Raw genomic sequence first — 27,750 nt, 5'->3', positions numbered from 1 at the left:
CCAAGTCTAGTCTTCCATTATAGTGCTAAAATAAACCTTTTCCCCTAGGTAATCCACACTTAATAAGTGCTAAGTAGTCTGGACTTACCTTCTACTTCCAAATTTTTATACATGTTGCCCCTTCTCCCTGGAATGTGTCCTTTCATCCTGTTTTTCATCTGATCAACTAATCTAAGACTAAGTTCAGACCTTCTCTTCTAAGATACCTTTGCGGATACCTCTAATCTAAGTTGGATGATGCTTTTACATGGTGTCAGATGACACTGTATCTATCTCTGGCATGCATTTTTTACACTGTATTGTGCTGATCTGCTTACTCCATGGGACTATCTTCTGGGTAGGGGTCATGGCATAGTTACACTGTTTCCCCAACGTCTAGCACAGGGCCTAGTGCATGGTAGGTTAACAAATATTTGTTGAATAAATGAAAGAGCACTGGAATGAATGAGTGAATGAATGAGTGAATGAATAAATGAATGAATGAATACATGGTGAGTGAGTGATGGCTGTGAAGTGGACAATTTGGGATTTGCAAAGAGGCTGAAGAATGACGATGGAAAATGAGAAGAAAAGGGAAAAGGGAAAGGACTGGTATTTTTAAGCTGTCTGCTTTGTTCTCCTCACTCAAGAGCAATAAAGTTGCCATTCCATTTCATTAAAAGTTTATTGAGCATCCAGGATGTGCCAGGCACTCTGCTAGATGCTGGTAATACAAAGATGAAGATCAAAACCAAAGCAAACCAAACCAAAACCACTTCCTTACTTACCCCCCCCCCCCCCGGATTTAAGGCAGATTTGGCTTGAGCCTGGGAAGCCAGCCCGTCAGGGGTTCAGCACCAGGGCAGGGGGTGCAGCATGCTCTCATCTCCCTCACTCCAACCCCGCCTCGCAAGGCTGAGCAGCCTGCACCCCTTCTCCAAGCCCTCCGTCTTCCACCTGCCTGAGCAACTCTCCCCTCCAGGCATGACCTCATTCTGGATGAGGCACCTGGGAGAGTGAGGGGAGCAGTCCTGGCTATGGGGACAGGGAGGGAGCTGGGAGGGGCATGCTGTGGAGGTCAGGGTGAAGGGGGCCGATTAGAAATGTTGTTGCCCTTGGGGTTGGCACAAAACCTGCCCCAGTGTGGAGGGGCGGGGCAGGGAACAGGGGGGTCTCTGTGAGATAGCGGAGAGTCAGGGCTGGAGCTCAGGAGGTTGGAGAGGGGCCGGGGATGCAAGGGCCCCAAAGGCATCACGGAAGAGAGGTTAGAACACAGAGGCCCTCCTTCTCTTTCAGTGTTTTAATTGCCCTCACTCCTTGCACAGTAGATTACTGTCTGTCTTGCAAACTGTTCAAGAGTTCAGTAACATGGGCATGGCCCGGTGACACAGCGGCCCAGCCTCTCTGTATTCTATGTTTGTGTGCTTAGGGAGTCTGCCCTTGTTCTGTCTCCTGGGATCTGAGCATCTGGGAGCAGGGCAGGTGGGAGGCTGGAGGCCAAGGGTTGGATCTTGTCTCCCTGCCATCCTGGGGAGCAGTAAACCTCCTCCTCCTCCCCTCCCCCACCATTACTCTGCAGACTGGAACCTTATTCTCTTACAGCTGAAGGAAGACCAGGGACCTTCCCCAGGGACAATGATTGTTTGAAAGGCTTGTTTTGTAAGGAAGCCAGGGAGAAGGCATAGGTGTGAGGGTTTTTAAAAAGTTCTTCACTTGATGTAGCTTTGTGGGCCAGGGGAGGGAGAACCCCTTTCTCTATAGGAATAGAGGCTAAAAGAGGAAAGAATTCTTGGTATACCCAGAGGGAGGCTTTGGGAGGAGGCCAAGCACAAGCACGGGGCAGGGGCTTGAATCCTTTGCCCTTGCTAGGGTTCAGGTCAGGGGCCAAAGCAATGTACTTGGCTCCTGCCTCACCAAACTGGTAGGTCCCCAGGTACCAGGTGTCCAGAGAAGGGTGCTCCGAGGCACTGCCTTCACAGTGATTCCCCGGATGCTCAGAACAGTCCTCTCTGTACACCCAGTAACCGGCATCTGATTTCCCCTTAGTTTAGGACAGTTGTTCCTCTTGGGCAAGTGGCCTCACTAATCTGAGCTTGCCAAAAAAGTGTCCTAGGGAACCAGGCGTTCATTCAGAGGGAAGGAAGGTTGGGTGGAAGCTTAGAGCTCCCTAGGAAGGGCACTGGATAGTCACGGGAGTTAGGTTACTGATGTTAGTTTTCATAAGACCCTTGGAGGATTGGGCCAGAAATTTAATAATCTATATGGTCCTAAGAGGGCACAACCCATACCCACTAAGAACACAGCTGGTGAAACAGGAGCAGACGCGACCCAGTTTCACCACTAGAGCCACTCCTCCCTGCCCCACCGCGTCCCCCACCCGCGCATGCTCACACTCGCCCACACGCGAGACTCGTCCCCGCGGGGACCTCCCCTGGCCCCTCGCGGCAGCGGCGGCGGCCGCGTTCCCCCGCCTTCCCCCGGGCCCCGGCCGCTTTGCCGGGCTCCCCCCCCCCCCACCCCCCGGGGGTGCCGAGGCGGCTCAGGCGCTGATCTCCACCGGGCTGGCCTCGTCTTGCTCGCGGATCAGGTGCACGCCCGCAGTCCGCAGTGTGCGCGAGGCGCTGCGCGAGCGGCCGGGCGAGCCCGGGGCCCGGGGCGGCGACGTGTGCGTCCGGCCCGTGGCCGGGGAGCGCGCCGGAGAGCGCGGGTAGCGGCGGGCCGAGCGGATGGGCAGCCCTGGCGAGCGGCCGGGTACCGCCGGCGACACGGAATAGCCTGGCGGGCCGGGCTCGGTGGCGCTCCGAGGCTCCGGGGCAGGGTTCTCCTCGGGCTCCGGGGAGTCCTGCAAGGACACGCGCCGCGGGGTGAGCGTCCCCTCGAGGGCGCTGGGAATACCGAGGCGGGCACGGCTCCCTCCACACTCCCACCTCGTGGAAGGCGGCAGACATACGTCTGGTTTTTCTTGCAATACAGACCCCTTAGCATAGTGCCTGGTAAGTAAGTGCTCAGGAAATGTTCAAATGCACTAACTTGACTGCTTTGTCCCCTTATTGTCTTCTGATGCTTGGCTTGGACAGCCTGGGACAGACTTAGTTGTAGTACAGTGGGGGAAATCACCAGAGTTGGTGTCCAGAGACCTAGGTTTGAAGCCTAGATCTGCCACTTATGTGTATTTACTTGTTCGACCCTGGGCAAGTCATTTCACCTCTGTAGGCCTTAGTTTTCTAATCCCTAAAGTGTAGGTGAGGCAAATATTTCTCAGGGTTAGTCTGAGCGCTGGAAAGAGACACGAGCATGGTATGGCTACCCAGCAGCAGAACGTGGCAGGGCTCACTGTGTGTTTGTGGGGCACCAGCAGGAAGCCGCTCACCTTGTCCTTCAGGATATACAGTGCCATGGGGTTCTTCCGCTCCTGCTCGCCACTTCGTGGGAGGGTATCTGCTGCACAGGGTGAAGAATGGGGGTGGCTGGCCCAGGTACAGAGCCCTTGCCACCAGCCAGCACCTGTACTCTTTGCTCCCCAAGTGGCCAGTCAAGGCCCCAACACAACCTCCACCAAAGGATCCAGAATACCTGGGGTCCTACCTTGGCCGCACCTCTCCCTGCTCTGCAGTCTTCGTGCAGTTGGTGGAGGAAGGGGCCCTGCAGAGCTGGCTTCCTTGTGGCCCAGTTCTGCCTTTTCCCAGCAGCCCACTGATCTGAGTGGCGATGGGATGGGTGAGTGGGTGGCTGGGAGCTCACCTTCTGGTTTCAGACGGTCATCATTCTGGTCCATATATTCCAGGGAGTTTTGCTTCTCCAGCTTCCTCTTCTTCCTGCAAATCAACCCACCAGCTTCTGAACAGAGCTGTGGAGCATGAGCAGGAGAGGGCCTGGGGGCAGGGTCCCTAGAGGAATCTGGTGGCAGTAGGAGAGTCCTTGTAACAGGGAGATGGGCTGGGCACAGTGGGCGCAGCAATAGTCCATAGGCTTTGGAATGAGTCACATCTAGGCTTGCATCCTGCGTCTGTGGCTAGCATTGAGGGCAAGTCACTTAACACATCTGAGTCTGGGTGTTATTATCTGTAAACTGCAGATGATCATACTTAAAAGGCAGTTCACTGCCCGCAACCTTGGTGCCTGGCCCACAAAAGGTGCCCTGCAAGTGTGACCGTTATTACAGCACCGGGCTGTCGGGGGTGGTGAGCACATGATGTCGTTCGTTCCATATGCAACACATGGAATGGTAAGATGGATCTCCTGGGAAGAGGCGCAGGGTCCTGGGAGGATAAGTATCTACAAGGCTAAGAAAAGAACAGAGCTCGGGGTGGGGACAGATTGAAGGATTAGGGTGTCAGGGTGTGGAGCTTGGAGAGTTACCCAGACTTTTTGGAGGGTTTCCAGCAGGCACAGACTGTCACCAAGGTCACAAGGAGGAAGATGCCTCCTGTGGACAAGATGATGTAGAGGGAACTTCTTCCTAGGGAGAGAGAGAGGCAGAGAGGCGAGGGAGACTTCAGAGGGGCCGCAAGTATGGTGAGCAGAGCTCCTGCAGCGGAAGGAAGAGAAAAGGAGCCCCAAGCAGCATGGCTGGCCCTTGGCAGAACTCACTGAACCCACTGCCCACTGTTGCTGTCCTCCATGGAAAGTTGGCCCACCTCTGCCTTTCCCCATCCAGGGGCACTCTGTCTGGGATGTCCTCAGTCCCTCATAGCACTTGCCTCTCGGGGTTTTGAGTCCTAGGGGCAGGCGGGCAGGGAGACTCACTGTATACGGTGATCTTGATGGGCAGGCTGCGGCCCTGGCTAATGGGGTTCTCCACCACACAGCTGTACAGGTCGTCGTCCTCCATGAGCACGCGGGTGATGGTGAGCACCTTGTGGTCAGGGGACAGGAGCATTCTCGAGTCATTGAGGAGGGGTTTGCCATCCTTCAGCCAGGTGTAGCTGGGCTTGGTGCCGTTCTCGTGTGAGCAGTTCAGGGTGAAGGCCTCGCTGAGCTCCAGCACAGTGGTCGAAGCCACTAACACCTGTGGCCTGGAAATGGGCACTGAGTCCCGGGGGTGAGAGAGGCTGTGAGCCATGGGCCAGACAGCTTTTCCCTTCCCCTTCTTACCTCCCGCCTTCTAATATATCACAACTCAATTTGTGGTCTCAGAGGCCCTTCAGGGATCTTCGGTCCCATCTTTCCCCATCACCCACCCATCCGTTCGTTCATTCATTCATTTCTTTACCAAGTATTTGCTGAGCACCTACTAAGTGCAGAGGGTACAATGCTGAACAAGATAGCCATGGTCCCCGCCCTCATGGGCCTTCCCTTCCTTCTTCTCAAATGCCCTTTCAAGATGTCGTAAACTGGCCCAGCCTGAAACATATTTCAGTTGAGTGAAACCTAGGTCCAAATGTCTGGGTTCAAATAGTGGTTCTATCATGTGCTAGCTCTGTGACTTTGGGCAAGTTATTCAACCTCTTCGTGCCTCAATTTCCTCATCTACAAAATGGGAATAATGATACTAACTATCCCTACCTTATTATAAGCATTAAATGAGTCAGTATATTTCAAAACACAGAATAGTTTCTGGTACGTAGTAAACACGCTATACACATTCACTGTGGCCTATCTGCCGACTTCTGGTGTCCAGTGGTCTCTCTCTCAGCTCCCCGGTGGCTTCTGTGTTGCGATTCCCAGGGTCTGGCCAGTGTAAGGGCAGACCCTGCCCCAGTCCCAGGCACCAGCCCTGCCCCCTTCCCTGTCAGAGCACTTTACCATCTACAGTGAGGTTGATCGTCTTCTCCCCGGTGAACGTGTCATCCGTGATGGAGATCTCAACTTCATAGGTGCCCTCATCGGCCAGCTGCAGGTCACTGAGAAGCAGGGAGCCGTTTTCAAAGAGGCGGATGCGGTCTCGGTAGTCAGGCCGTAAGGTGCCAATGACCTCTGTGCCGATGGACTGTACCACGGTCACTGGCTTGTCCCGCTTCAGCTGCCACTTCACGACGGGCTTGTCACTGCTGGTGCTGCTGTACTGCACGGAAAGCAGGGCTGACTTCCCCACCGTGCCATGGATCAGGCGCACCGGGCTGGTGATGTTCACCCCCTCCAGGGGCTCTGTGAACAGACGCCCATGGGGAGATGGCAGTGTCAGGCCCGTGGCTCCCTACTCCTGCTCCCTCCCTTAGGTCCTCTGATGTCTTTGTGCCTCACCCTCTGGGCCCTTCACTCCCTGGCAGTCCTTCCTTCTTACCTTTGATGCCATGCCTCTCGACTACAGTTCTGGCCCCTCTGATTCTCCATCACCCCTCACACCCAGCCCTTGCCCTAAGTCCTTCTTCTCCCTGGCTCTCTACCTCTGGCAGTTTTCTCCATTGCCTCCTCTCGAGGAGGACCTGTGGCCAACGCACGCGCTATGTGCTCCGTTCACAGAAACGTTTACTGAGTACTATTCCGTGTCCTCGCGATAGATCAGTGAGCAAAACAGACAAACACAGATCTCAGGGTGAATTTGTCAGATTTTCTTCTTGATTGGGGATTGGGAAAGTAGAGAATGGAGAAGCATGGGAACACAGATTCATAAAGAAAGGAGTATGTCACAAGACAGTGCCAATAAAGGGGAAGTTTAGGGGCCAGAAGACAACTAGACCATTCTTCATTCGTACCAAGAGTCTCCCCCTCTCCTTGCCCCTGCTGCATGTAACACTTCACTTGACCTGCCTGGGGGCGAATAGTCCTGCAACTGAGGTTTTGAAATACACCCAGACGCCAGCCCGACTTGCAACCCCTATAGAAGAGGGATTTGGGATGGGTAGAACAAAGAGTTTGGAATCAAAAGGCCTTATGAGATTGGGCTCCGCCACTGACAGGCTGTGTGGACTTGGGCAAGCCATCATTCTAGGCCTCATTCTTCTTGTTTAGAAACTCAGGATGCAAACAATAACAAGAACAACTGCCTTATCAAGTTCACAATGGAAGAGCACAACACATACATCAGTTATTATTGTGTAGTGGAGAGAACACAAGAGTGAGCATCAGAGACGTGGGCCCTTACTGTTGACTTAGGACCTGGGAAAAGTCACTTACCTGTTCGGGACTCAGAGAGGTGAAATAAGTGGTAATCTTGATGTCTCATTCATTTGTTCCAGCCCTGAAATTCTGGGATTTTATTATCTTGTCCAATGGTTGCCCCATCTAGAGACATATCTCATATTTCAGAGACCTCTTAGAAGCTTTGGAACCTGAACAGACGCCATTCATTGGTGTTACATGGCCTTGCAGAGCAACACAACCACCCAAAGGAGGGTCTTCTTTTGGGAGGGATGTCAGTTGGGAGCGGGGCTGAGTTTAGCTAAACAGACACATACATGTCAGGTTCTCAGTCTCTCTGCACCCCCAGCTGCTCTCTTTGATGGTAACACACCCCTGAAGTTCCCTCTTTCTTTCTCTCCAGTTTCCCACTCTGCTACTACTGCTGTTTAGATTTGGGGAAGCAAATTGTACCTTTCCTTTCCTTATTCTTCTCCTTGTGCTTAGAGGACCCAGACCAAACCAAAAGGGAATTAAACGAAAAGATGAATTGAGGAGATTGAAGCAAATTTAATAAACGTATTTAGTCAATTTTTGGAACAAATGCTTTGTTAAGTAGCAAGCTCATCATCTTTGGAAGGGGTCAAGGAAAGGCCAATTGTTGTTCTTTCACCTCTCTATGCCTCAGTTTCCTCCTCTGCATAATAAGGTTTTGGGGCCAGATGATCACAAGGGGCCTTCTCATCTCTGACATTCTATGATCCCATACCTGCCAGGTCTGTTAGAATCAGGAAACCTTAAGTATGAAGGTTGAATCATGAAACCTTAAGTCCTAGAATGATTAAAGCTGCCATATGTATGAATATCATATGCTTGTTATTGAGAGGATTTTTGATTTGGGGGAAGTAGAATGGCCAAATCAAATATTGTCAAAATTTTTTTTAAGTAGGCTCCATGTGGCTTGAATAAGCCCCCCTCCAAGGCAGGGCTTGAACTCACAACCCTGAGATCAAGACCTGAGCTGAGATCTAGTGTGATGCTGAACTGGCTAAGCCACCCAGGTGCCCCTCAAGTATTTTTTATTAAAGATATTTGGTAGGGCGCCTAGGTGGCTCAGTCAGTTAAGCATCTGACTCTTGATTTCAGCTCAGGTCATGATCTCATGGGTTGTGGGATCGAGCCCCGCATCAGGCTCTGTCTGTGCTGACAGAATGGCGCCTGCTTGAGATTCTCTCTCTCCCTCTCTCTCTGCCCCTCCCCCACTCACACTCTGTCTCTCTCAAAATAAATAAACATTTAAAAAAAGATATATTTGCTCCCATAGAACCATGTATGAAGATGAAAACAAATGAAATCTAGTTCTGGCTCATCAATTTGGAAGAAGAGGTGGTGGAGACTAGACTCTTGTCCTCCCCAATAACTTGGGGTGCTACTAGGAATCCCTCTGGCTGTCTGTATCAGATTGAAATCCATTTAACCACAGAATCCTTAGGATTTCTTCCAACTGTTAATTTCTTAAGATTTCTTACCTAGCAACTGCTAGGTCCCAGGCTTGGCTTGATTTGGAAAAGCAAGCTTTCGGATTAACCTGAAGAGGCAAATAGACTTTGGTATGTGTGACTTGAGGTGGCCCTGAAAAGAGTCACTGAGTTTCATTAAAGGCCAGGGTGGTGGTGATCAAATAGTTGGGGAACATCTATTCAGGACATAGTCTGCAGCAGTGGGGTTTGCACGTGAGGGTGGTATATGCAGAGGCATCTTGGGGCTTAGCCACCCCAACCACTAAACCTTGAGGGTTCTCATTTCCTCCTTCTAGGAAGCTGAGAAGTGATAGTCCAAGCCCCAAAGAGAAGTGAAAGGGATTCTCTCTTCCTTCGTTCTTCTCTGGCCCTCCCTTGAGCTTCCCTTGTCTTATATCTCTCCTATTCCGTACAAGGTCCTCGTGGTCCTTTTGTGATGTCTTCCCAGCTCAGGTCAGTTCTTTCTGCCAGTTTAAACTTGATTCTTCTGCATAAAAACATTGGAAAACCTATAACATATGGATTGCCCTAGGCTTCCCCCTCCTGTAGGTGGGCGCCTTCCTCATGTGCAGGAACATGGGTATGCCCACGAATTGCAGGGGTGTTTGTACACATGTTCAGAAGTGAATGGAGCAGTCTTTCTCGGAAGCTGACAAAGAGAGTATTTTGCTGAGCAAACACTGTTTCCCAAAACTCTAGCCAAAATTGGAGTCGGTATTAAGTTCAGGGTTCCACAACTTAACAGGGGACACAGTGAACTGGGATGGATGCCAAAGCAGGACACAGAAATGAGGAAATGGCTAACAACTAGGATCCACAGTGGAAATAAAAGAGACTAGGGCTATTCAACCTTGAGAAGCGATTAACTTAATCATGGTGCTTGAGTCTCTGAGGCATCATTATGTAGAAAGTCTCTGTTCCCACTGGAGGCTGAACAAAAGGAAATTGACATCACAGCAAGATTTACCTGTCAACTTAAATGATGCCATGCTGGGTCAGATGGGTGGCCCCTCTCAAGTGGGATTTTGACCAGCTGTGACACCAAGGAATGTCAAGCTTTAAAGCATGAGAATGTACCTGCCAGTAGCTTTGGGTTCCCTTCATAGCCTCTCCCTTTAAGGCAACCATCATCTGCTGATCTTTATGTGCTCCTTTATGCTTGCCAAAATTTTTCTCTTGGGGCGCCTGGGTGGCTCGGTCGGTTAAGTGGCCAACTTTGGCTCAGGTCATGATCTCGCAGTCCGTGAGTTCGAGCCCTGCATCAGGCTCTGTGCTGACAGCTCAGAGCCTGGAGCCTGTTTCAGATACTGTGTCTCCCTCTCTCTGACCCTCCCCTGTTCATGCTCTGTCTCTCCCTGTCTCAAAAATAAATAAAACGTTAAAAAATTTTTTTAAAAAAACAACAAAATTTTTCTCTTACCAGTATTTGCCTTGAATTTTCCTTTTAGAAGTGTCGATGAAACAATGCCAAACATGTATTCTAGGATTTGGTCTTTATACACCTAATTCATACTCACTAACACCATTGACTCCAGTTATAGACTTTGTGTGTGTGTGTGTGTGTGTTTGTTTTTTTGTCTCGTTTGTGTCTGTCACCACAAGGAAGTCCCTTTGACCATCATAGACACACTTCTCTGGGCTTTCTCCAATTCTATTATTTCTTTTTTGAGGTGCAGGGACCAGAACTACAATAATACAATAATCCAAAGACAGCACACAGCATGATTTTCTAAATGGAAAACTTTTTGCTTTCTGCTTTCGGTTTTTCATATTCTTCCTAACGAACGATGCTCTGAAAACAACCCCCTCCTCTGCTCCTTAGAGGTGTACCACTGATTGCATACATGTTGAGGTTCCTGTGTTGTGTTCTTACACTGGTATCTGTTGAGCCCTCCAAGGGCCTACAAGAGTGTGAAATCATTTTAAGTGTCAACCACTCAGGAACGTAGGGGAAAGCCAGGAAACAGAAATTGTGAAGAAGGCCCTTGGGATCCAGGAAGAGAGGGGTCCATATACCTTTTATCTGTGCTCAAAGAGTATAGATGTCCAGTAACGCATACCTAGCTATTAGGTATTAAGATGCCACATGGAGATTTATCCTATTTTAGATCAGAACTAGCACTATTGTTAAGCTGTCAGTTCTCCCAAACCGACTTACAGGTTTACCACAATACCAATAAAAATCGCAGGAGGTTTACTTTGTAATAGTGGCACAAGAATAGACAAATAGATCAATGGAATAGGATAGAGAGGCCCAAAATAAACATATATGATCACTTGGCTAACGACAAAGGTGACATTGCAGTGCACTGGGAAAAGGATTATCTTTTTGATAAGTGGTGCTGGACCATGTAGGAAAGAAATGAATTGTGACCCTTACCTCACACCTTACACAAATATCAATCCTAGATGGATTGCAGATCTAAATGCAAAAGGTAAAACAATGTGTTTTTTTAAAAGAAAACATAGGAGGGGGTGTCTAGGTGGCTCAGTGGGCTAAGCATCCAACTTCGGCTCAGGTCGTGATCTCACAGTCTGTGAGTTTGAGCCCTGCATCAGGCTCTGCGCTGACAGCTCAGAGTCTGGAGCCTGCTTCACATTCTGTGTGTGTCTCTCTCACTTGGCCCCTCCCCTGCTCATGTTCTGTCTCCTCCCTCTCTCAAAAATAAATAAACATTAAAAAAAGAAAAGAAAACATAGGAGAATATCTCTGTGACTTGAGGGCAGACACAGATTTCTTAAACAGGACACAAAAGTGGTACCCATAAGAGAAAAAAGATACATTGGACACAGTGAAATCAAGAGCTTCTGTTCATCAAAAGACGCCATTAAGAGAGTGAAGAGGCAAGCTGCAGAGCGAGAGATATTTGCAATGCATATACCCTTTAGGGGACTCATATCCAAAATATATTTCTTAAACTCCTACAAATCGATAATTTTTTAAAAATCCAGAAAACTTAGTAGAAAATGGGCAAAAGACTTAGAAGAGGTACTTCACAAAAAAGGATCTCCAAATGGCAAATAATGGTATGAAAAAGATACAACTTTATTAATAATCATGGGAATGCAATTTGAAACTATAATTTGATACCACCGCCTACTCATTAGGATGACTAACATGAAAAAGAGAAAACACAGTTGTTGGTGAAGATGTGGGGTATCTGGAGCTCTGTTACACTGCTGGTGGGAATGTAGATGGACATAATCGCTTCTGAAAATTGTTTGACCATACTTACTAAGGCTAACCACATATAACTCAACAATTCAACTCCTTGGTGTATCCCCAAAGAAATGTGTACATCTGTTCACCAAAAGACAGGCACTAGAATATCTTAGCAACTATATTGACAAAGCCCCAAACTAGAAACAACCAAAGTGTCTATAAAAGTTTAATAGATAATTTTTTAATGTTTACTTATTTATTTCGAGAGAGCACGCTCATGCTTGTGTGCAAGCAGGGGAGGGGCAGAGAGAGAGGGAGAGAGAGAATCCCAAGCAGGCTCCTCACTGTCAGCACAGAGGGGCTCCGTCTCATGAACCGTGAGATCATGACCTGAGCTGAAATCAAGAGTTGGATGCTTAACCCACTGAGCTACCCAGGCGCCCCGAATAGATAAATAAATTGTGGTGTATGCATACAATGGAGTACCATACAGCACTGAGACCAAACAAATTATAATTTCAACAACAACATGAATGAATCTTACAAATTGTGGGGTGCCTGGGTGGCTTAGTTGGTTAAGCATCAGTCTTTACCTCAGGTCTTGATGTCACAGTTCATAAGTTCGAGCCCACTTTGGACCCTCTGGTCCCCCCACCCCCCTTCAAAAACAACAACAACAAATTTGGAGTTCAGCCAAAGAAGCCAGATACAAAAGAATGCAGGCATATGATTCAGTTTATATGAAGTTCAAAGACATGAAAAATTAATCAGTATTAGAAGTTAGGATATCACTGTATCCCTGGGGGAGGGCAATAGTAACTGAAGTATTGGGGGAGGTGCTTCTGAGATGCTGAAATATTCTATTTCTTGATCTTGGAGGCTGATTACATGGGTTCATTCACTTTTTAAAGGTTTATCAACATATCCTTACACTCAATGCATTTCTGTGCATATCTCTGTTAGAAGAAAAGGACAGCACCTACAATGTGAAGGTGATCTTAAGGCTAAACGGGTGGAACCCAGGTAGGGGACTTCTTCCCATTGGGTCCCTGGAGGATGGAATAGTTCTAGGATCTGGGAGAGGAAAATTTTGCAAATCAGATTATGTAGATTTATGGCATGCCATGTTTATGTTTATATGTCAGCCTCTAGAAAAACCTTGCTTGAATGTTTCATGACTTGGGCTGTGATCAGTTTAGGAAAGCCTCATTTGTCCCTATTAGGGACAAAGCATTAAAGACTATTACTTGCCCCCTTTAAGCGTCAATCTTAAAAAACTACATTTCCCAGTCTTCTTTGCAGGTAGGTATGGCCATGTGACCAAGTTCCAGCCAGTAGAACCAGTGGAAGTGATAGGTACCAGTTCTAGGCTAGTTTAGAAAAATGTTTTTCCTTTAAAAAAAAAAAAATTCTCTGCCTGAAAGAAATGGAGATAAACCTCAGGGTGACTACTGGAAGCTGACAGAGAGCTTTATCAGCTTGGTCCCTGAAAAAGCTTCAGGAATCAGAGCACTTCCTCATCCCAGGCCTAGTCTAGAACCACACTGTACTATTACATGGCTAGTGCCAGGAACGTAAATTTTGGGATTCATTACAGATGCTAGTATCTTCCTAACTAATATAGTGAGGATGGCAGAAATTCTTTATGGAATCCCAGCTCTTTATTGTTCTTGAGTCCACAGCAGTACAGTGGCCTGACCCTGTACTTCTTTACCTCTTTACCCACCATAGGTCATAAATCTCATCCGATTAGCATAATTTATATTTAGAATGTTTTTTGCCGCATATACTGAGTAACATGCTCCCACACAGAAGAGACTTTGTCACTTTTTGTTTTCCCTTGGTCATGCTGACTGACAAGATCTTTCTATAATTTTTTTCCTTACCATTCGATGAACGGTTTCCTTACCATTCCTGGAAAGCGTTTAGGGAGAACTCCGATTGGTATATTACATTGAGCACTTCGTGTTCCCAATCCACTGACTGCCTACCTTTGACCTTGTAATTTCCACTAGACCGCTCTCACTAAGGCTAAGAGTTAGCCTCTGAATTTCTGTATCCAACAAACTCTTTGAATTGTAATATAATAATAATAATAATAATAATAATAATAATAATGATAATGATAATAATAGTTGCAGATATAATTGGCCCTTGATATACTGGACCTCTTTGACACTTTTGATGCTATCAGAAAAACTCCAACTCCCTTTCTGGACACCACAGTCTTTTAGTTTCCCCTCTGTCCCTCTTGCGTGTTCCTTCTTGGTCTCCTCAGCCGGCCTTTTCCCCCTCTACCTCCTACAAATCTGGGGTTACTCAGTGCTCCACGTTTAGCCCATTTTCTCCCCCTAGGCGATATGACCCATTCTCACTGTTTTGGATCTCACCTATAGGCTGAGAGCTTCACCTGTCTCTCTTCACCTCTCTCCCCTGTCCCCACCCCTACTTCAGGCTTTTCGACATTTCCCCACAAATGTCTCTTAGGCATTTCAACCTCAACCTGGTCAGGACTCATTATCACACTTCAGACCCCATCCCAGTGATCGGTTCAAGTTTCACACAGAAATCCTACCTCCCTTTCTGGATCCTCCTACTTCCTGTCGATCACTAGGTCCTGACTTTCCCTCCAAAATATTATCTCCATGTGCCTGCTTCTCCCTCTTTTTATTCTATTTCCAGCTCATGTGATTTCTCTCTTGAACTATTGCAATAGCCTTGTCATGGGTTAAATTGTGTCCACTCCTGAATCCATATATTGAAGTCCTAACCTCAGTATATTGAGTGTGACCTTCTTTGGCAATGGGATTATTGCTAAACTGCGGTCATCCTGGGGTAGGCTGGGCCCTTAATCCAAATTGACTCATGTCCTGATAAAAAGTGGAAGTTTGGACACAGACACAAGCACAGGGGGAATGTCCTGTGAAAACAGGTTATGTTGGCACCAGCCAAGGAACTACCTGAAACGAGCAGAGAGGCCTGGAATAGATCCTTCCCTAGAGCCCTGAAGAGCCTGTGACCTTATCTCAGACTTTCAGCCTGCAGAACTGTGATACTATACATTTCTGTTGTTTAAGCTACCCAGTTTGTGATTCTCTATGACAGCGGCCCTAGCAAATGGATACAGGCTTCCTTTCCTCTCATGTTTGCCTCTGGTTTCTTCTCCAATGTCTCCCTGTAGAGTGAGCTATCTGAAATACAAATCTGGTCCTGCCAGTCCTGATTACCAACCGCCCAATACCCCTTCCTCTCCTCCACTGTTTATAGATTATATTCCAGGGATCTTAGTATGGTTTCCAAGGCTCTCGCCTGATTCACATTTTCCTCTTTAGCAGTGGTGAATGGCTGGGCTCCTACTAAACACAGGATGCTATTCTAAAATGTTGACCTTTACCCACTTCTCCAACTATAATGCACACTCTCACACCTACCTCTTTTTCTCATCCTTTAAAATTTAGTCCAGACACTCCCAGGAAACCTCCCCTGATGTTCCCCCACCCCACCCTGCACCTCTAGCACCAGCTTTTCTGGATGGAGTAGGTGACCTCTCTCTGATCCTGGACATCCTTTGTGTATCTGACTCATAGTAGTTTCTGCATTTTATTAAAATGATCTCTGCATCTGTTTGCTTCACCAAACTGTGAATTTCTAGGCTCTCTGGAATAGTGCATGTGTGTGTGCATGTGCGCACATGCATGCACACACACACACACACACACACACACACACACAGAAACACATCTATTTAAAGTAAGATCAATTCTCTAAGGAGTTGGTAGGGGGCAGTACAGAAGGTAGGTGTCTAGGGCATGGGGTGAATTATGGATGGATTGGTGTTATTTCCAAAAACCAAAAGGCTCATTATCTCCAAAGCTTATTTCATCTCCCTTGCTGTTTTGTGCTCAGAGAAGCCAGGGTGGGGGTTGGGGAGGCACAAACCCCAGATCTCCCCCACCCCTCCAAGCCCATCATGATCCCTTGGAAAGAATGCCTGACTGGCCCACGCCAACAAGACATCCCATAAGAAATGGCTCACTGCCCTCTATCTAATGTACTGAATGCCGTGGGAGCTCCAAAGTCATGCAGCCTTTTGGGGGAGGGGCGCAGGGGCTGGGCGGGAGGCACACAGAATGAAGAAATACATTCAACACTAATGCCTGAATTCACTGAGATGCTTCCCACGGGGCGGCAGCTGAGCTCTCTCCCCTCCTCCCAACCTAAAGTCATTCTGCCCTTTAACTCCCCCTCCCTCTCTTTTGAAAGTACCGGGTCCCCTCTCCAGACCGTTTCTTACCCTTCTGGTCTCCTACCTGTCTGGATCAGAAGAAGGTAGACAAAAGGGGTGAGGCTCAGGGCACTGAAGGCTCTGGACAGGGCTCCCCTTTCTCTCTTCATTTTGGGTGGCGTTCTCCAGCTCTGGTGCAGACAATTAGCATGATTTCTCCACTCTGGGCACGTCCCTTTGTACCACTCGGAGTTTCTCTGCCCGAACACAACTCTGCCAACTTCCCTCTGAATACACAGAGCCCTGTGTATTGCTGGACTTGTTCTTTCCTCTCTTTCAGACCTGGCATTTTCTAGTTTCAAAGCGCTACATCCCCAGTTCAGAATGGGGTATCTGCTTAGGATATAATCTCCAATGTGGGTTCTAATCTGATGGGTCCCATCCGTTCTTTGCCTGCTTGAGCTGAGCCCCACTACCAGGGGGAGATGAGGATCTGGGCTCCGTGAGGGGACTGGGCTGGGACACACTCTGAACTGGATCTTGTGTCCCAACCTATCCTGTCTCCACCTCACGCTCCTTGTTCCTGCGAAGGAGGGTGGGTGCCAGGGACAGACCTCCAATAAGCTCTGAAAAGGGAGGGAGAGGAGCTTTTAAAAAGCTGGGAGAAAGAGAGATCCCAGAGAACTGCTGACGAATGGAAAACCCCTGTTCCACCCCAAAGGAAGAAGATTGGAAAATGACTTGAATTCTATTATTTTCATACCTGTCCTGGTCCTGCTTGGGATTCTCTCTCCTATCACAGAATCACATAGATGCTGGGGACCTCTTTCCAGAAGCCATTCTGTTCATTCCCCTGCCTCGAGCCACTTTTCTAGAACATGTCAGAGCACAGATGAAGGTAATACTCTAACAGCCAGCATCCTGGGGTTCTGTTACCAGCTTCACAGCCTCGATATCTCCTTTTGTCTTGAGGCTGTGATGAGGAAAAGCACCCTTAGCTCCACCTCACCCCTCATGACTGTGTCCACACCTTCTCACGGGCACTGTCACTGGAATGTATGCTTACTAACTGAGATCTTGGGAAGGGCTCACAGTCTGGTTAAGCCTCCAATTTCACATCTAAAAATTGGGGAAACAGTAGCTTCCTTATAGGAATTGTTGGGAGGACTGATGACAGTTTAATACAGTGGGGTACCTTGGAAATTGTTAGAGAGATAACATTTTAAACTTAAAAAGTAAACCTGCCTCTTCTTTTTCATTCCTGTAGTGATCTTCACATTTTGAGGAGACCAAAGTTACAGCTCCCCTCTTGGTTTATAAGCCGGGTCTTAGTTGTGTAAATGTGGTGGCTACCTTTGGAAATATTCTTGTTACATCCTGGAGAAAGCCTGAGTAGGTCAGGTTTCTAGAACTGAAGACTCATTGCATGGCTCAGCTGAGCCTAAGGGTGCAGAGTAGAAGAGGGAAGCATTGATTTTTAACTCTACAGAGGAACTCCAAAAAATATTCTGAAATATGTAAATGAGATTCTTGTTTTCATTTTGCATCTCTGTGCCTATGACTTTCCCCTACACAGCTCAAGGCACCTGTCTGCCTCTGGTAAAGTTAGTTTTGTTTTGGCAGACATACAATGAGAAGGAGAAAGTCAATATCCAGTTTCTGACATCTAAAATAGTGTTTTATTTATTTATTTAAAAATTTTAATGTTTGTTTATTTTTGAGAGGCAGAGAGAGAGAGACAGACAAAATACAAGTCGGGGAGGGGCAGAGAGAGAGGGAGACACAGAATCTGAAGCAGGCTCCAGGCTCTGAGCTGTTGGCACAGAGCCCAACACAGGGCTTGAACCCACAAACCACGAGATCATGACCTGAGACGAAGTCAGATGTTTAACCAACCGACTGAGCCACCCAGGTGTCCCTAAAATAGTATTTTAGAGTCAGTAGTGAGACAAAAGGCTTGTGAGCCAGTCTTTGTAAAGGACAAAAGGCTATTTATTGTCTAAGAGTAAAAGCAGGATATTATGTTCAGGAAATAGAAAGGCTGGAGTCTGCCTTTTTTAGCCTGAAGGACGATGGAAAGGAAATTGTGATAGCAGGAGACCTAAGTGGGATCTAACTTCTCAACATCCTCCCTTCTCTTGCCCTAGGGGGGAACCTCAGGCTCCTTATACCCATGGAATATGCGAGTGCCCCAAAGTGCCCACAAGTTCCCCCGAGGGGGCTCAGAAGTGCCAAGAGGCAAAGAACCGACAACAGCTGCTGGTGTGGGGTCAGCATGTAGCTCATCACACCAGGGAGCAACCTCGAGGGGTGCAGGGACCAGCAGGGGTCCTGAGAATGCCACACAGGCCTACAGACACCATCTCCCCTCTTGTCATGAGGTCACCTAAGCCATACCACCTACACTCACCCCAACGTTCCTTCGAGATGAGCTGGGTTGGGGGAGGAACCTAAACAGATTGAATGAGCAGTTGCCAGAGTTGTCTAAGCAGTGACGGAGACACTTCAAGAGAATGTTGAAATAGTCGGGTCAGAGTGAGTTTACCAGGATAGACTAATAGTTAGCTTTTCCCTGCTGCCTGGGGGGCTGTGAGTGGCTTCTGTGGCAGGTGACAGCAGCTGTAAGGGCACGAAGACACTGCAGTTGCTTTGTGGCCGAGTGTCCAACCAGCACCCTTGCAATCCTGCTACAGGTCTTTTTTTTTTCTTAAGTTTATTTATTTTGAGAGAGAGGGAAAGCTCACATATGTGGGCAGAGAGAGAGAGAGAGAGAGGGAGACAGAGAGAGAGAGAGAGAGAGAGAATATCCCAAGCAGGCTTTACACTTTCAGCGAGCAGCCCGATGCAGGGCTCAAACTCATGAACTGTGAGATCATGACCCGAGCTAAAGTCAAGAGTTGGATGTTTAACCCACTGAGCCATGTGGGTGCCCCTTGCTTCAGGTCTTTTTAAAATGAATAGGCCTACAGAAGCTTATGGTATCTGCTTATGTACCTTTCTCCCTTAAAACAGAGAGCTCTCTTATTGAAGAACTATGGCTTACTGGTCTCTGTAGACCTACTGCCTAATACAGGGCAGGGCGCAGAGTAGGTTCTCTGCAAACAGTTGCTGAATATTGCATGGATGAGAATTTGAGGGGGGCACCTTAAGCAACTGGATGCAATAGAGGATGGCCGTGAAGGGGGAGCTGGGGCAGAGGAGTGAGTGCACAGAGGGCACCAAATAATGACTGCAAGACAATAGACTAGTTTGTGAGCACAGATAAAGCACCTCTTTGTGAATTCCCAGAAATAACTGGGATTCACTTTTGGGGGGCGGTACTGATAAGAAATTGGGTTACAGAGACATAAGATAACAGTCAAGCCAACTTATTCTCATACATAATGTAACATTTATGCCACCTGTCCTGGCTTACCTAGTTTTCTCCTTCCATATGTTCTATGGGTATGTCTGTCTCATCTTACTACTGATGATAAACTTCATAAGGATATCCTGATCATAAATATTACGTCTCTTCAACTCTAAGTCCATTAATACTTGTCAGTCTTCATGCCCCACTCTTAGATCAGAAAATGTTACTGTGGCCATATCCTCATTAGCCTGGGAGCTTCTCCAGTGCGGGGACTATAACTCTTCATTCTTATGAGTCTCCTTGCAGGGCCCAATTCTGAGCTCTGCTTAATGTGGCTGCTCAAACAAATGATGTTGATGGACCGATTGACAGTAATGCCCTTGCTTAGCCAAGACCTGTGCCCCTCTCTCCTCTGAGCACTTCCAATAGATGAATTTCCAGAGGCATTGTCCTCTTCCGAGCAGCATGGCCCAGTCCTCTTGGCTCTGCTACACAGACTTGCTTCTGGCCGCTCCTCATCTGGCTCCTTCTCTGGGGGTCTGGGATCCCAACGCCTCATCCCTGCACCCATGACAGCCCTGGCCTGCTGTACTCACACCTCTGTGCTGAGCACCTGGATAGGGCCCCCAAGGCTCAGAATGGAGCCCCCAGCACGCACACACGCACACACACACACACCTGCCTACTTAAACTCACAAGTATTCCATCCCCAGGACAGGAAGCAGTTACTTAGTGATTTTGAATAAGTCAGCACCCTACACAGACCTCTATGGGAAATAGGGGGAGAAGGAAATACAATTCCTGGCTGGGGAATTGGGAAGTGTAAATATGAGCTCCACCTTCAAAGAACTGAAGGTCTAGCAGGAATGGCAGAACAGTAGATTTACTCCACAGCAAGAGACATCTGAGATTTACCTTGTCCCACTTCTTCATTTCTTAGATGAGGGAATTGAGAGACAGAGAAGATAAGTAACTTGCCCTGTTATGTAATGATCAACCCAGGACTCCTAATGTTACTTTATAGTAGAGGCAAGAAGAGGTAAAACACACACACACACACACACACACACACACACACACACACACACACAAATTGGTATATAAGTACCAATTTTAACAATTCGACCATTAGATTTAAAAATGTCTCCACCCATCTGGCCTGTTTCTTTGTCTCCAGAATCCAGGAAGATTGTGCTGGCACTGATGATACTACTGGAGAGGTTCTGGCTTGATTAATACCATAATACCAGTGGTGGTTTTTATATTTAGCCTTCTCCTCTCTTTCTCTCCATTCACTTCCTGGCATTAATTGAGCCATATCTGTTCTTCCACTAGATTGTAAATAATCTTTAGTAGCAGAATGAAAAAGAATCTATCAACAAATAAATGGAACCAAAACCCCTCTTAGAGAGGGAATTTTCTTTAGCAAGGAAAAGATTTAAATACATCACATGGAGTAGAAGGTAAGGTCTTAAGCATAAAAAGTCAAGGAACAAAAAGGTAAACTGCTGTGCTTTAGAAATAAACAGGAATTTGGGGAAGGGATGGGCAGAGAGGAGAGAAGTCAAGGAAAGAAGGGACAGAAGGGACGAGAGAGCCACTTGCTGGGCGGGGGGGGGGGGGGGGTGCTGAAGAAAAAAAAAAACAGCTCGCACAGCTACACTGTGAAACTCTTCTTCCTTTGACTTCTTCGAAACTTCCAGAAAAGTTCACTACACAAATGCAGAACGTGTGTGCTTCTAGCTGATGGAGTATGGCAAAAGGCAGTAAAATAGCCACTCCCTTGATTAGGTTATGTTGTTGAAGACTCAGGCTCAGCAGACCAGACACGGATTGTCCTGCTGGCTTTGAAGTTGTAAACAGTGTGGTGGGCAAAGGCCAGGTGGAAAGGAACTGCCAGTGGCCTCTCAGAGCCGAGGGCGACCCTCTGCCAAAAGGTGGCCAGAAACCTGGGACCTCAGCCCTGCAATCACAAGGAGCTGAATTCTCCCAACAACCACGGAAGCCCGGAAGCGGACCCCAAGCTTCGGAGAGGAATGCTGGCCAGCCAACCCCTAAACTGAAGTCTGGTGAGACCTCGAGCAGATGCGCCAGTGAAGCCTGCACTCCTGACCCACAGGAACTGTAAGCTAACAAGTATATATTGTTTTAAGCTGCTAAATTTGTTGCTATTTGTTATGCAGCATGAAAAACTAATATAGGTGTGTTTGTGAGTGTGTGTGTGTGTGTGTGTGTGTAAACTACTCCTCATTGTACTCTGTCAGGCATAGTGTATCTATTTGTTCCTTTAATTCTCCTAATATCCCTTTTAGGTAGACATGATAACCCCACTTTGCAAACAAGAAAATCTAAAATTCCAAGAAGTTAGCAACTTGCTGAGGTCCTGTAGCTACTCAGTGGCAGAGCTTGGATTAGAGCTGCAGGCTGGTCACCAATAAAGCTGAGGCTTCTGACCACCTCCCTAACTCAGCAATAGGAATCCACTTCCCCTGTGCTGGAGTCTTCGTCCTGGTCTAATATTTTACCTCCCAGCACCAACTCTCTGGCTAAGCTCCAGAGCATAAGGTGGCCCTCTCTGTCCACCCCTGACACCCTCTATTATTGCTGAAGCTGTTTTTGATTCTTGGTTCCATAAACCTATATGTGAATGGTGCTGGAGTTGTCCCTGACATAAATTCAACTTGCCAGAACAGAGAGAGAGGGAGGAATCAGGATGCCAACATCAGCCAGAGAATTTGTAGAACTGCAGTGCATTGCCTGGGAAACAAGGAATTTGTGTGAGGCTTTGTATTCAAAGGAGGCAGGGCCTAGCTGCTCTAGCAACCACTGAACAAGAGACAGATTAGCTAGCTCCCTTTGAACAAAACAAGCTTTTTGGGGATCTGGACAGCAAGAAATGTACCACCACCCCCCCACCCCCCACCGGCAAAGGACATTTTGTCTTTCCTTTTCCTATTTAAAGTTCTCCTAGGTAGCCTTACTCCAGGTTACTTCTGAGAAACGTCAAATAGAAAGTGGAGACTGGTTAAAAGGCTCTTCCTGCCCTTTTCAGGGCCTTCGGTTCGAATGTGAGGAGTCCCTCAGAGGAAAAGCCCTCTGCAGACATAGGGTATCTCAAAAAAGTGGGGTGTGTGTTGGGAGAAGTATATGATCTTGGGACAGCAAGGGGTCCTGGGTGAATTTCAGTAAGGCAGAGTGGAGATGCGCCTGTTTCCATGCTGGCAAACGGAAAAACATCAATGTCTTTTATGCTGAGAGTAAATATTTGACTTCTGAATAGAATTCCCGCCCCCTCAGAAACTGGGAGGAACTCAGGCTTGTGTCCCTGGCTGCTGAACGCGCCCTATTCAGCAACTCTCCAGAGGAACAAAGGAGGGAAATTAATTGGCATTAAAGTGTTGTAAAGAACATGCTTTTGCAGACCTATTTAAGATGTAGTGAGGACATTCTAGAGGACATCTCTGGAGTTCTGTTCTTGTAAAGCTTCAGTACTTAAATAAAAACAGGTTGAAAAATCCTGGGGGAGCCACAATCCCCCCCAACTCATGAAAAGCTTCATTGTTTCCCTTCTAGATCCTCAAATGGTGTCTTCCCAACAACCATTGTCCTGCCCCCAGGGAAGAATTTGCTGTCACACTCCCTCTCTCCCTCCCCCACTCTCCCTCCTCCCAGTGGGGGAGGCACAGAAATGCAAATCAGCTAGCCAGCATCTAATAATTCCGTACTGTGTGAAGAGCACTCCATGTTCTAGACGTTAATAGGAGGAGTGGGATGTGGCATAAGAGGAAAGGCGGCGCATTCGAAAGGAAAGGAAGACACAATTTAAGCACAATATAGGTGCTTAAATATAGTTGGGAGAGATACATTTCAATCTGTAAGCAAGTATAATTGCTAATACATTTGCATTGCCTCTTGCAAATTGCCTTTTAAATTATTATTTTATTTAATCTAATATCAACCCTTTGTGGCAGGTATTTTTTTTTCCCTAAAGATCATCATGAAGATCAAGGAGGCTAAGTCGCCTGTTCAAAGTCACATGTTTTGTAAGTTGGCAAGGTCCAGACTCAGCCTGTGCTTCTTGGTCTAGTGTTTATATACACTATACTCCGGGAAGAGGTTGCCCACCGATGTAAAAAGTCAGTAGAATAAAAGAAGGCTCTGACACAAGATGTGAAACAAAGAAGGATAAGGTGAAAGGGCGGGCCTACGCCGGCCGACTCCATCTTGTTCTGTGTCCTTCACCTTGACCACACCTCCTCCCCTTGAGTAACCCCCCCCTCACCTGCCTAACAGGACTCGGACCCTTCCCCAGGACCCTTCCCCAGCCAATCGGCTGAGGCCATAGCCATTACCTCACCAACTGCCCCTAGGCCCCAATAAAACCTTTGTCCTTTTGAAACTCGCTCTCTCTCCCCGGTTTCTCACCGCTGTGTCGGTGCAGGTAGGGGATTGAGCTCGAGCTAGCTCGAATAAAGGCTCTTTTGCTTTTACATCGGACTCGGCTCCCTGGCGGTATTTGGGGATCACGAATTCTGGGCATAACAAAGGCAGACAACAGGACCTAAAAAAACAAAGCCTAATCAGCAAGAGAATGATTGGGTCCCCAATAGTGAGTCCAAGGCCACTAAGATGGATTATGTTACACGAAACAGGGGGAGAAACAAATTTTCTTAAAAGAGGACCCCTTATAGGGAAGGTGACCTTGAAGACAGGCCAAAGTTTTCACCCCTTGTTGCGGTACTTGTAGGGTTCAGCTTTGTCTTATTCAGAGTTCTTTGCCCAAGTTAGCCCTCCAGGATTCCGCATCTGGTTTGCTGTCTTGATTTGTCAAGACTTTTTGGCTGTGATAGTTCAATGTGAACTATTTGAGGCAAAAAGGGAAAAATTTCTTGTACTGTGTAACAAAATCTTGAAGGGAGCTGGAATAATTGGAATTAAGATACTTAAAAGCCATTTTGGTTATTACTCATCCCTTGCTTAGCTCTTGGTATCAGCTTCATTTTCTCAAACCTTCTTATAGTTTTTGATGGTTGCCAGATTCTATAGATTATCAATGCTGTCCAACATAACTTTCTGTGATGATGGAAATGTTCTGTATCTGCATTATGAAGTATAGTAGCTAACAGTCACACATGGCTATTCAGTACTTTACATTGTGGCTAGTGGGACTGAATTGTATGAATTATAAATTTTATAATTATATGAATTATACATTTTATCTAATTTTAAATAGTTTAAAATTAAATAGCCACATGTAGCTAGTGGTTAACATATGGGACCGTGCTTCTTGTCATCCAGAGATATTTTAGATGAAGCTAGTTTTAAAAAAATCTTGGTGAAGGACTGTGGTTGGTTTAGCCTGTGTCACATGCACAGCTCTGGATCAATCATTATAACCAGAATAGAATACCACCCCAGCTTGGCCATGTGCCTACTCACAGTCAGAGGTGGGGCAGTCTATTACCTACTTCAAAATAGAAGGGAGGCTTGTGCAGACAAATCAAAATCTTCTAAAGGTAGAAGAGATGACTTCTATCTTGATTCCTAAAAAAAAAATAAAATAAAAAAAATAAAAAAATAAGCATTTATTGAAAACCTATTACATATCATGTATTTCATATATATTACTGAATTCTCACAGAAAAATCCTGATTGCTCCCATTTTACAAATGAAGAAACAAAGACTCAGATTATGTGATTTGACAACAGACAGTCAATTGCCGAGCTAGAATATAAATCCAAGTTTGTATCCAAAGCTCTGTTCTCTAGACTGCTAATGTGCTGTCCCTAGAAGTTTGGGATGCAGAAAATGTGACTATTAATAGTGAATTATTAACAATCAAAACAGAACACACAAAAATCAATGGCTTGGTTTTTCTCCAAATAGTTACCTTGAGTCCTTTGCTACTTATTCTAGAAAACATATTTAAAATTCTTCTTTTGACATACTTTAAGAACCTGCGACATATTTTTAAAGTATGTTTAATGATTGCAACCTTTATATTTTAGGAGTACATTTTCTAAAACAGTCAAAAGTATGGTGGATAATACAGATAAAAATTTATAGATAGATTAAACTCATTTTGGCCAAATCTGCTTTATGTTAAAGCAGTGTCCTTAGTGAAACTTCTCTGGCTACACAGAACAGATATCCCCGTGAAGTTGCCATCAGAGGAGAGGCATATTGCATGGATCTGGAATAGGAGAGCTCAAACACTGGGGCAGTTTCTGGAATCAATTTTTGTAGGTAACTCTAAATCTTTCTGCTTATCTGCTCTGTTCTCCTCTCTTGACCAACTGACTCCCTCTATTTTGCGTATCTCAGGGCTCTTTATGTTACCAACAGTATAAGACCTAATGCAAATTGGCATTAACAATAAAGAGCTTCATTAGCTCACATATTTACAAAGTCTAGAGGCTGTCTAGAGAAAGTCTTGAGAGTTAGCTTAATCCAGAGGCTAGAACGTGTCAACAGGGAATAGGAAGAAGGACTTTAACTGTGGTTAGACCCTATCCTTGAAATATCGCAGGTGTCTTTGATGAAAAAGAAAAGAATAATGATCAGAAGTCTATGGGTTTTAGCACTAGGACTTAGATGGTCTGAGAGCTGCCAGGGCTTTGGTGTCTGAGGCCTAACAACCCTCAGAGGGTGTCAGAGTTGGGTTCTCCAGGAAGTAGACTCTGTGACAGAATTTCCTGTCCAGGATGTTTATCAGGGAGTGTGCTTGAGATGGACACCTGTGGAAAGGAGGATGGACTAGGAGTGGGCAAGGGAGAAGTCAAGCCGTGACGCGGGCCAGGCAGCCTCAGCTGACCCCACAGGGAGCTCTGGAGCTGAAATGATGACCCATCAGAGTTGTTCCAACTTAGGCAGAAACCTCTGGGCCTTTATATCCCCATATCGGTCAGTCACTGGATATGGCTGTTTCTCAACGGGAAGGCAGGGCAACAATCTGGAGCCAAAGCAGTCCCTGAAGGAGCTGACAGCTGGAAAAATGACAACATTCCCCAAAGCTGAGCCAGCAAGTCCTTCCTTGAAGCGGGATCTGGGAAGTGCATCCCTGTGTCCATCCTAGAAGAGTATTTGATACCGTGGAGAGACGCTGAGACTGCTATGTTAATTTTTTTAAATCACTCATCAAGAGAAAGGAGAAAAGACTTCTGTATCCATGATAAAATTAGAGAATCTTTTGCAAAGATCAGTATGGCAGATGCTATTGAGACAACTGAGTGATCTGCTACTGGTGCCATTTACAATGAATTGTTGCTACAAAAACCTGGTCTGTGTAGGCAAGCAGAAGGACCCTCACAGATTATATACCAGTTAGGAAGGTTATTTGGAGAGGTGGCTAAGGAGGAGGAAGATCAAAGAAGGACAGTCCTATGGTCTACTTTCAGGAAATAGCCCAGAACATTGGTTAGTTCTGGGGAAATCTAACTCAAGTTTGGGCAAGAGAGTGAAAGTGGGCATGATTCAGCTGCCTGGGGTTGAGTTCCCAACATCTAGATCCCATCCAGATCCCATCCAGACCCCATGAGAGTGGAATAGGCAGGTTTCCCATCTCTTTGAGGTAGGCTCTTTGGACTAACTGGTGATCAAGTTTTCTGATTTGTTACCGGTGTGGGTCAGTCAGGCACAAATAGCACAGTGGCAAACAAACAGCAAATTGCCTCTTACTGCTCATCAAACAATTGGTTCTGTGTGGAGTGGACTGTTGCCAAGGACCCAGTGACTCAGGGCTTTGTGCAGAGATGGCCAGGGATCCCCCAGCCATATACATCAGAGATAATTCAGCTCTGGTGAGTTCTGGGGTATAGGACCTCAAGACTCTGGTGCCAGAAACACTCATTCTTTTAAGTTTCTGAAGAAAACACATGTTCCTGAGCAAACAGATCCCTTTGCTGAGAAATGAACTCCAGCCATTGAGAAGATAAACCACGTGAAAAGGTCAGAAAATGGGAGCAGAGCTCAAGATGTGAGCTCCGTGGACATCACAAGAGTACAGATTCACATGAAACCACTGGCACAACTGCTGGCGGGATGCATAGACCTTGAGGTAGAGAGAGAGTTAGAGAGAGCAAGGAGCTACCTAATCACACCCTCCCCAGTGTTGAAGGCTCTGTGTGTGTGTGTGTGTGTGTGTGTGTGTGTAGGAATACATATCAATCTCGCTCTGGCCCTCTCAGGGAAATGGCTGTTTTCTTTACAAAATTTTTTTTTAAGTTTATTTATTTATTTTGGGAGAGACAGCACAAGTGTGGGAAGGGCAGAGAGGGAGAGAGAATCCCAAGTATGGCCAAATACATGAAACCGTGAAATCGTGACCTGAGCTGAAACCAAGAGTCAGATGCTTAACTGACAGAGCCACCCAGGTGCCCCTAAGATTTTATTTTTAAGTGATCTCTACACCCAGCGTGAGAATTGAACCTACAACCCCAAGATCAAGAGTTGCATGCCCTATTGCCTGAGCCACCCAGGTGCCCCAAGGGGTGGCTTTTTTCTGTTCCTTGC

General features: G+C 46.7%; 1 protein-coding gene across 6 annotated transcripts; it reads right to left on the bottom strand.

Annotated features, from left to right (window-relative positions):
* Positions 1-645: 645 nt before the first annotated feature.
* HEPACAM (hepatic and glial cell adhesion molecule) lies at positions 646-16,838 on the bottom strand. Of its 6 annotated transcripts, XM_053900312.1 has the most exons (8): positions 16,650-16,838; positions 15,972-16,077; positions 5,725-6,066; positions 4,726-5,007; positions 4,339-4,438; positions 3,553-3,794; positions 3,350-3,420; positions 646-2,821 (listed from the first exon to the last, which is right to left on the bottom strand). In XM_053900312.1, the coding sequence occupies exons 2-8, from the start codon at positions 16,054-16,056 to the stop codon at positions 2,519-2,521; spliced, it is 1,425 nt and encodes a 474-aa protein (XP_053756287.1). In that variant the 5' UTR covers positions 16,057-16,077; positions 16,650-16,838; the 3' UTR covers positions 646-2,518. The 6 variants fall into 6 exon arrangements, with proteins under 6 accessions (XP_053756287.1, XP_053756286.1, XP_053756289.1 ...); XM_053900311.1 differs by lacking the exon at positions 16,650-16,838 and having other exon boundaries at positions 15,972-16,494; XM_053900314.1 differs by lacking the exon at positions 16,650-16,838 and having other exon boundaries at positions 3,350-3,417; positions 3,565-3,794; positions 15,972-16,494.
* Between the last annotated feature and the right edge of the window lie 10,912 nt (positions 16,839-27,750).

This window comes from Panthera pardus, unplaced genomic scaffold (genome assembly GCF_024362965.1).
Source record: "Panthera pardus isolate Hobbes unplaced genomic scaffold, ASM2436296v1 HiC_scaffold_12, whole genome shotgun sequence".
NCBI lineage: Eukaryota > Metazoa > Chordata > Mammalia > Carnivora > Felidae > Panthera > Panthera pardus.
This window is presented reverse-complemented; position numbering and strand designations above follow the sequence as displayed.

Excerpts from the sequence above, each read along its gene's own strand:
- HEPACAM (XM_053900312.1), bottom strand. The coding sequence starts at position 16,056 with ATGAAGAGAGAAAGGGGAGCCCTGTCCAGAGCCTTCAGTGCCCTGAGC. Across the intron at positions 6,067-15,971 it reads CCTTCTTCTGATCCAGACAG|AGCCCCTGGAGGGGGTGAAC; the intron begins GTAGGAGACCAG and ends GTCTGTTCACAG. Across the intron at positions 4,439-4,725 it reads CATCAAGATCACCGTATACA|GAAGAAGTTCCCTCTACATC; the intron begins GTGAGTCTCCCT and ends CTCTCTCCCTAG.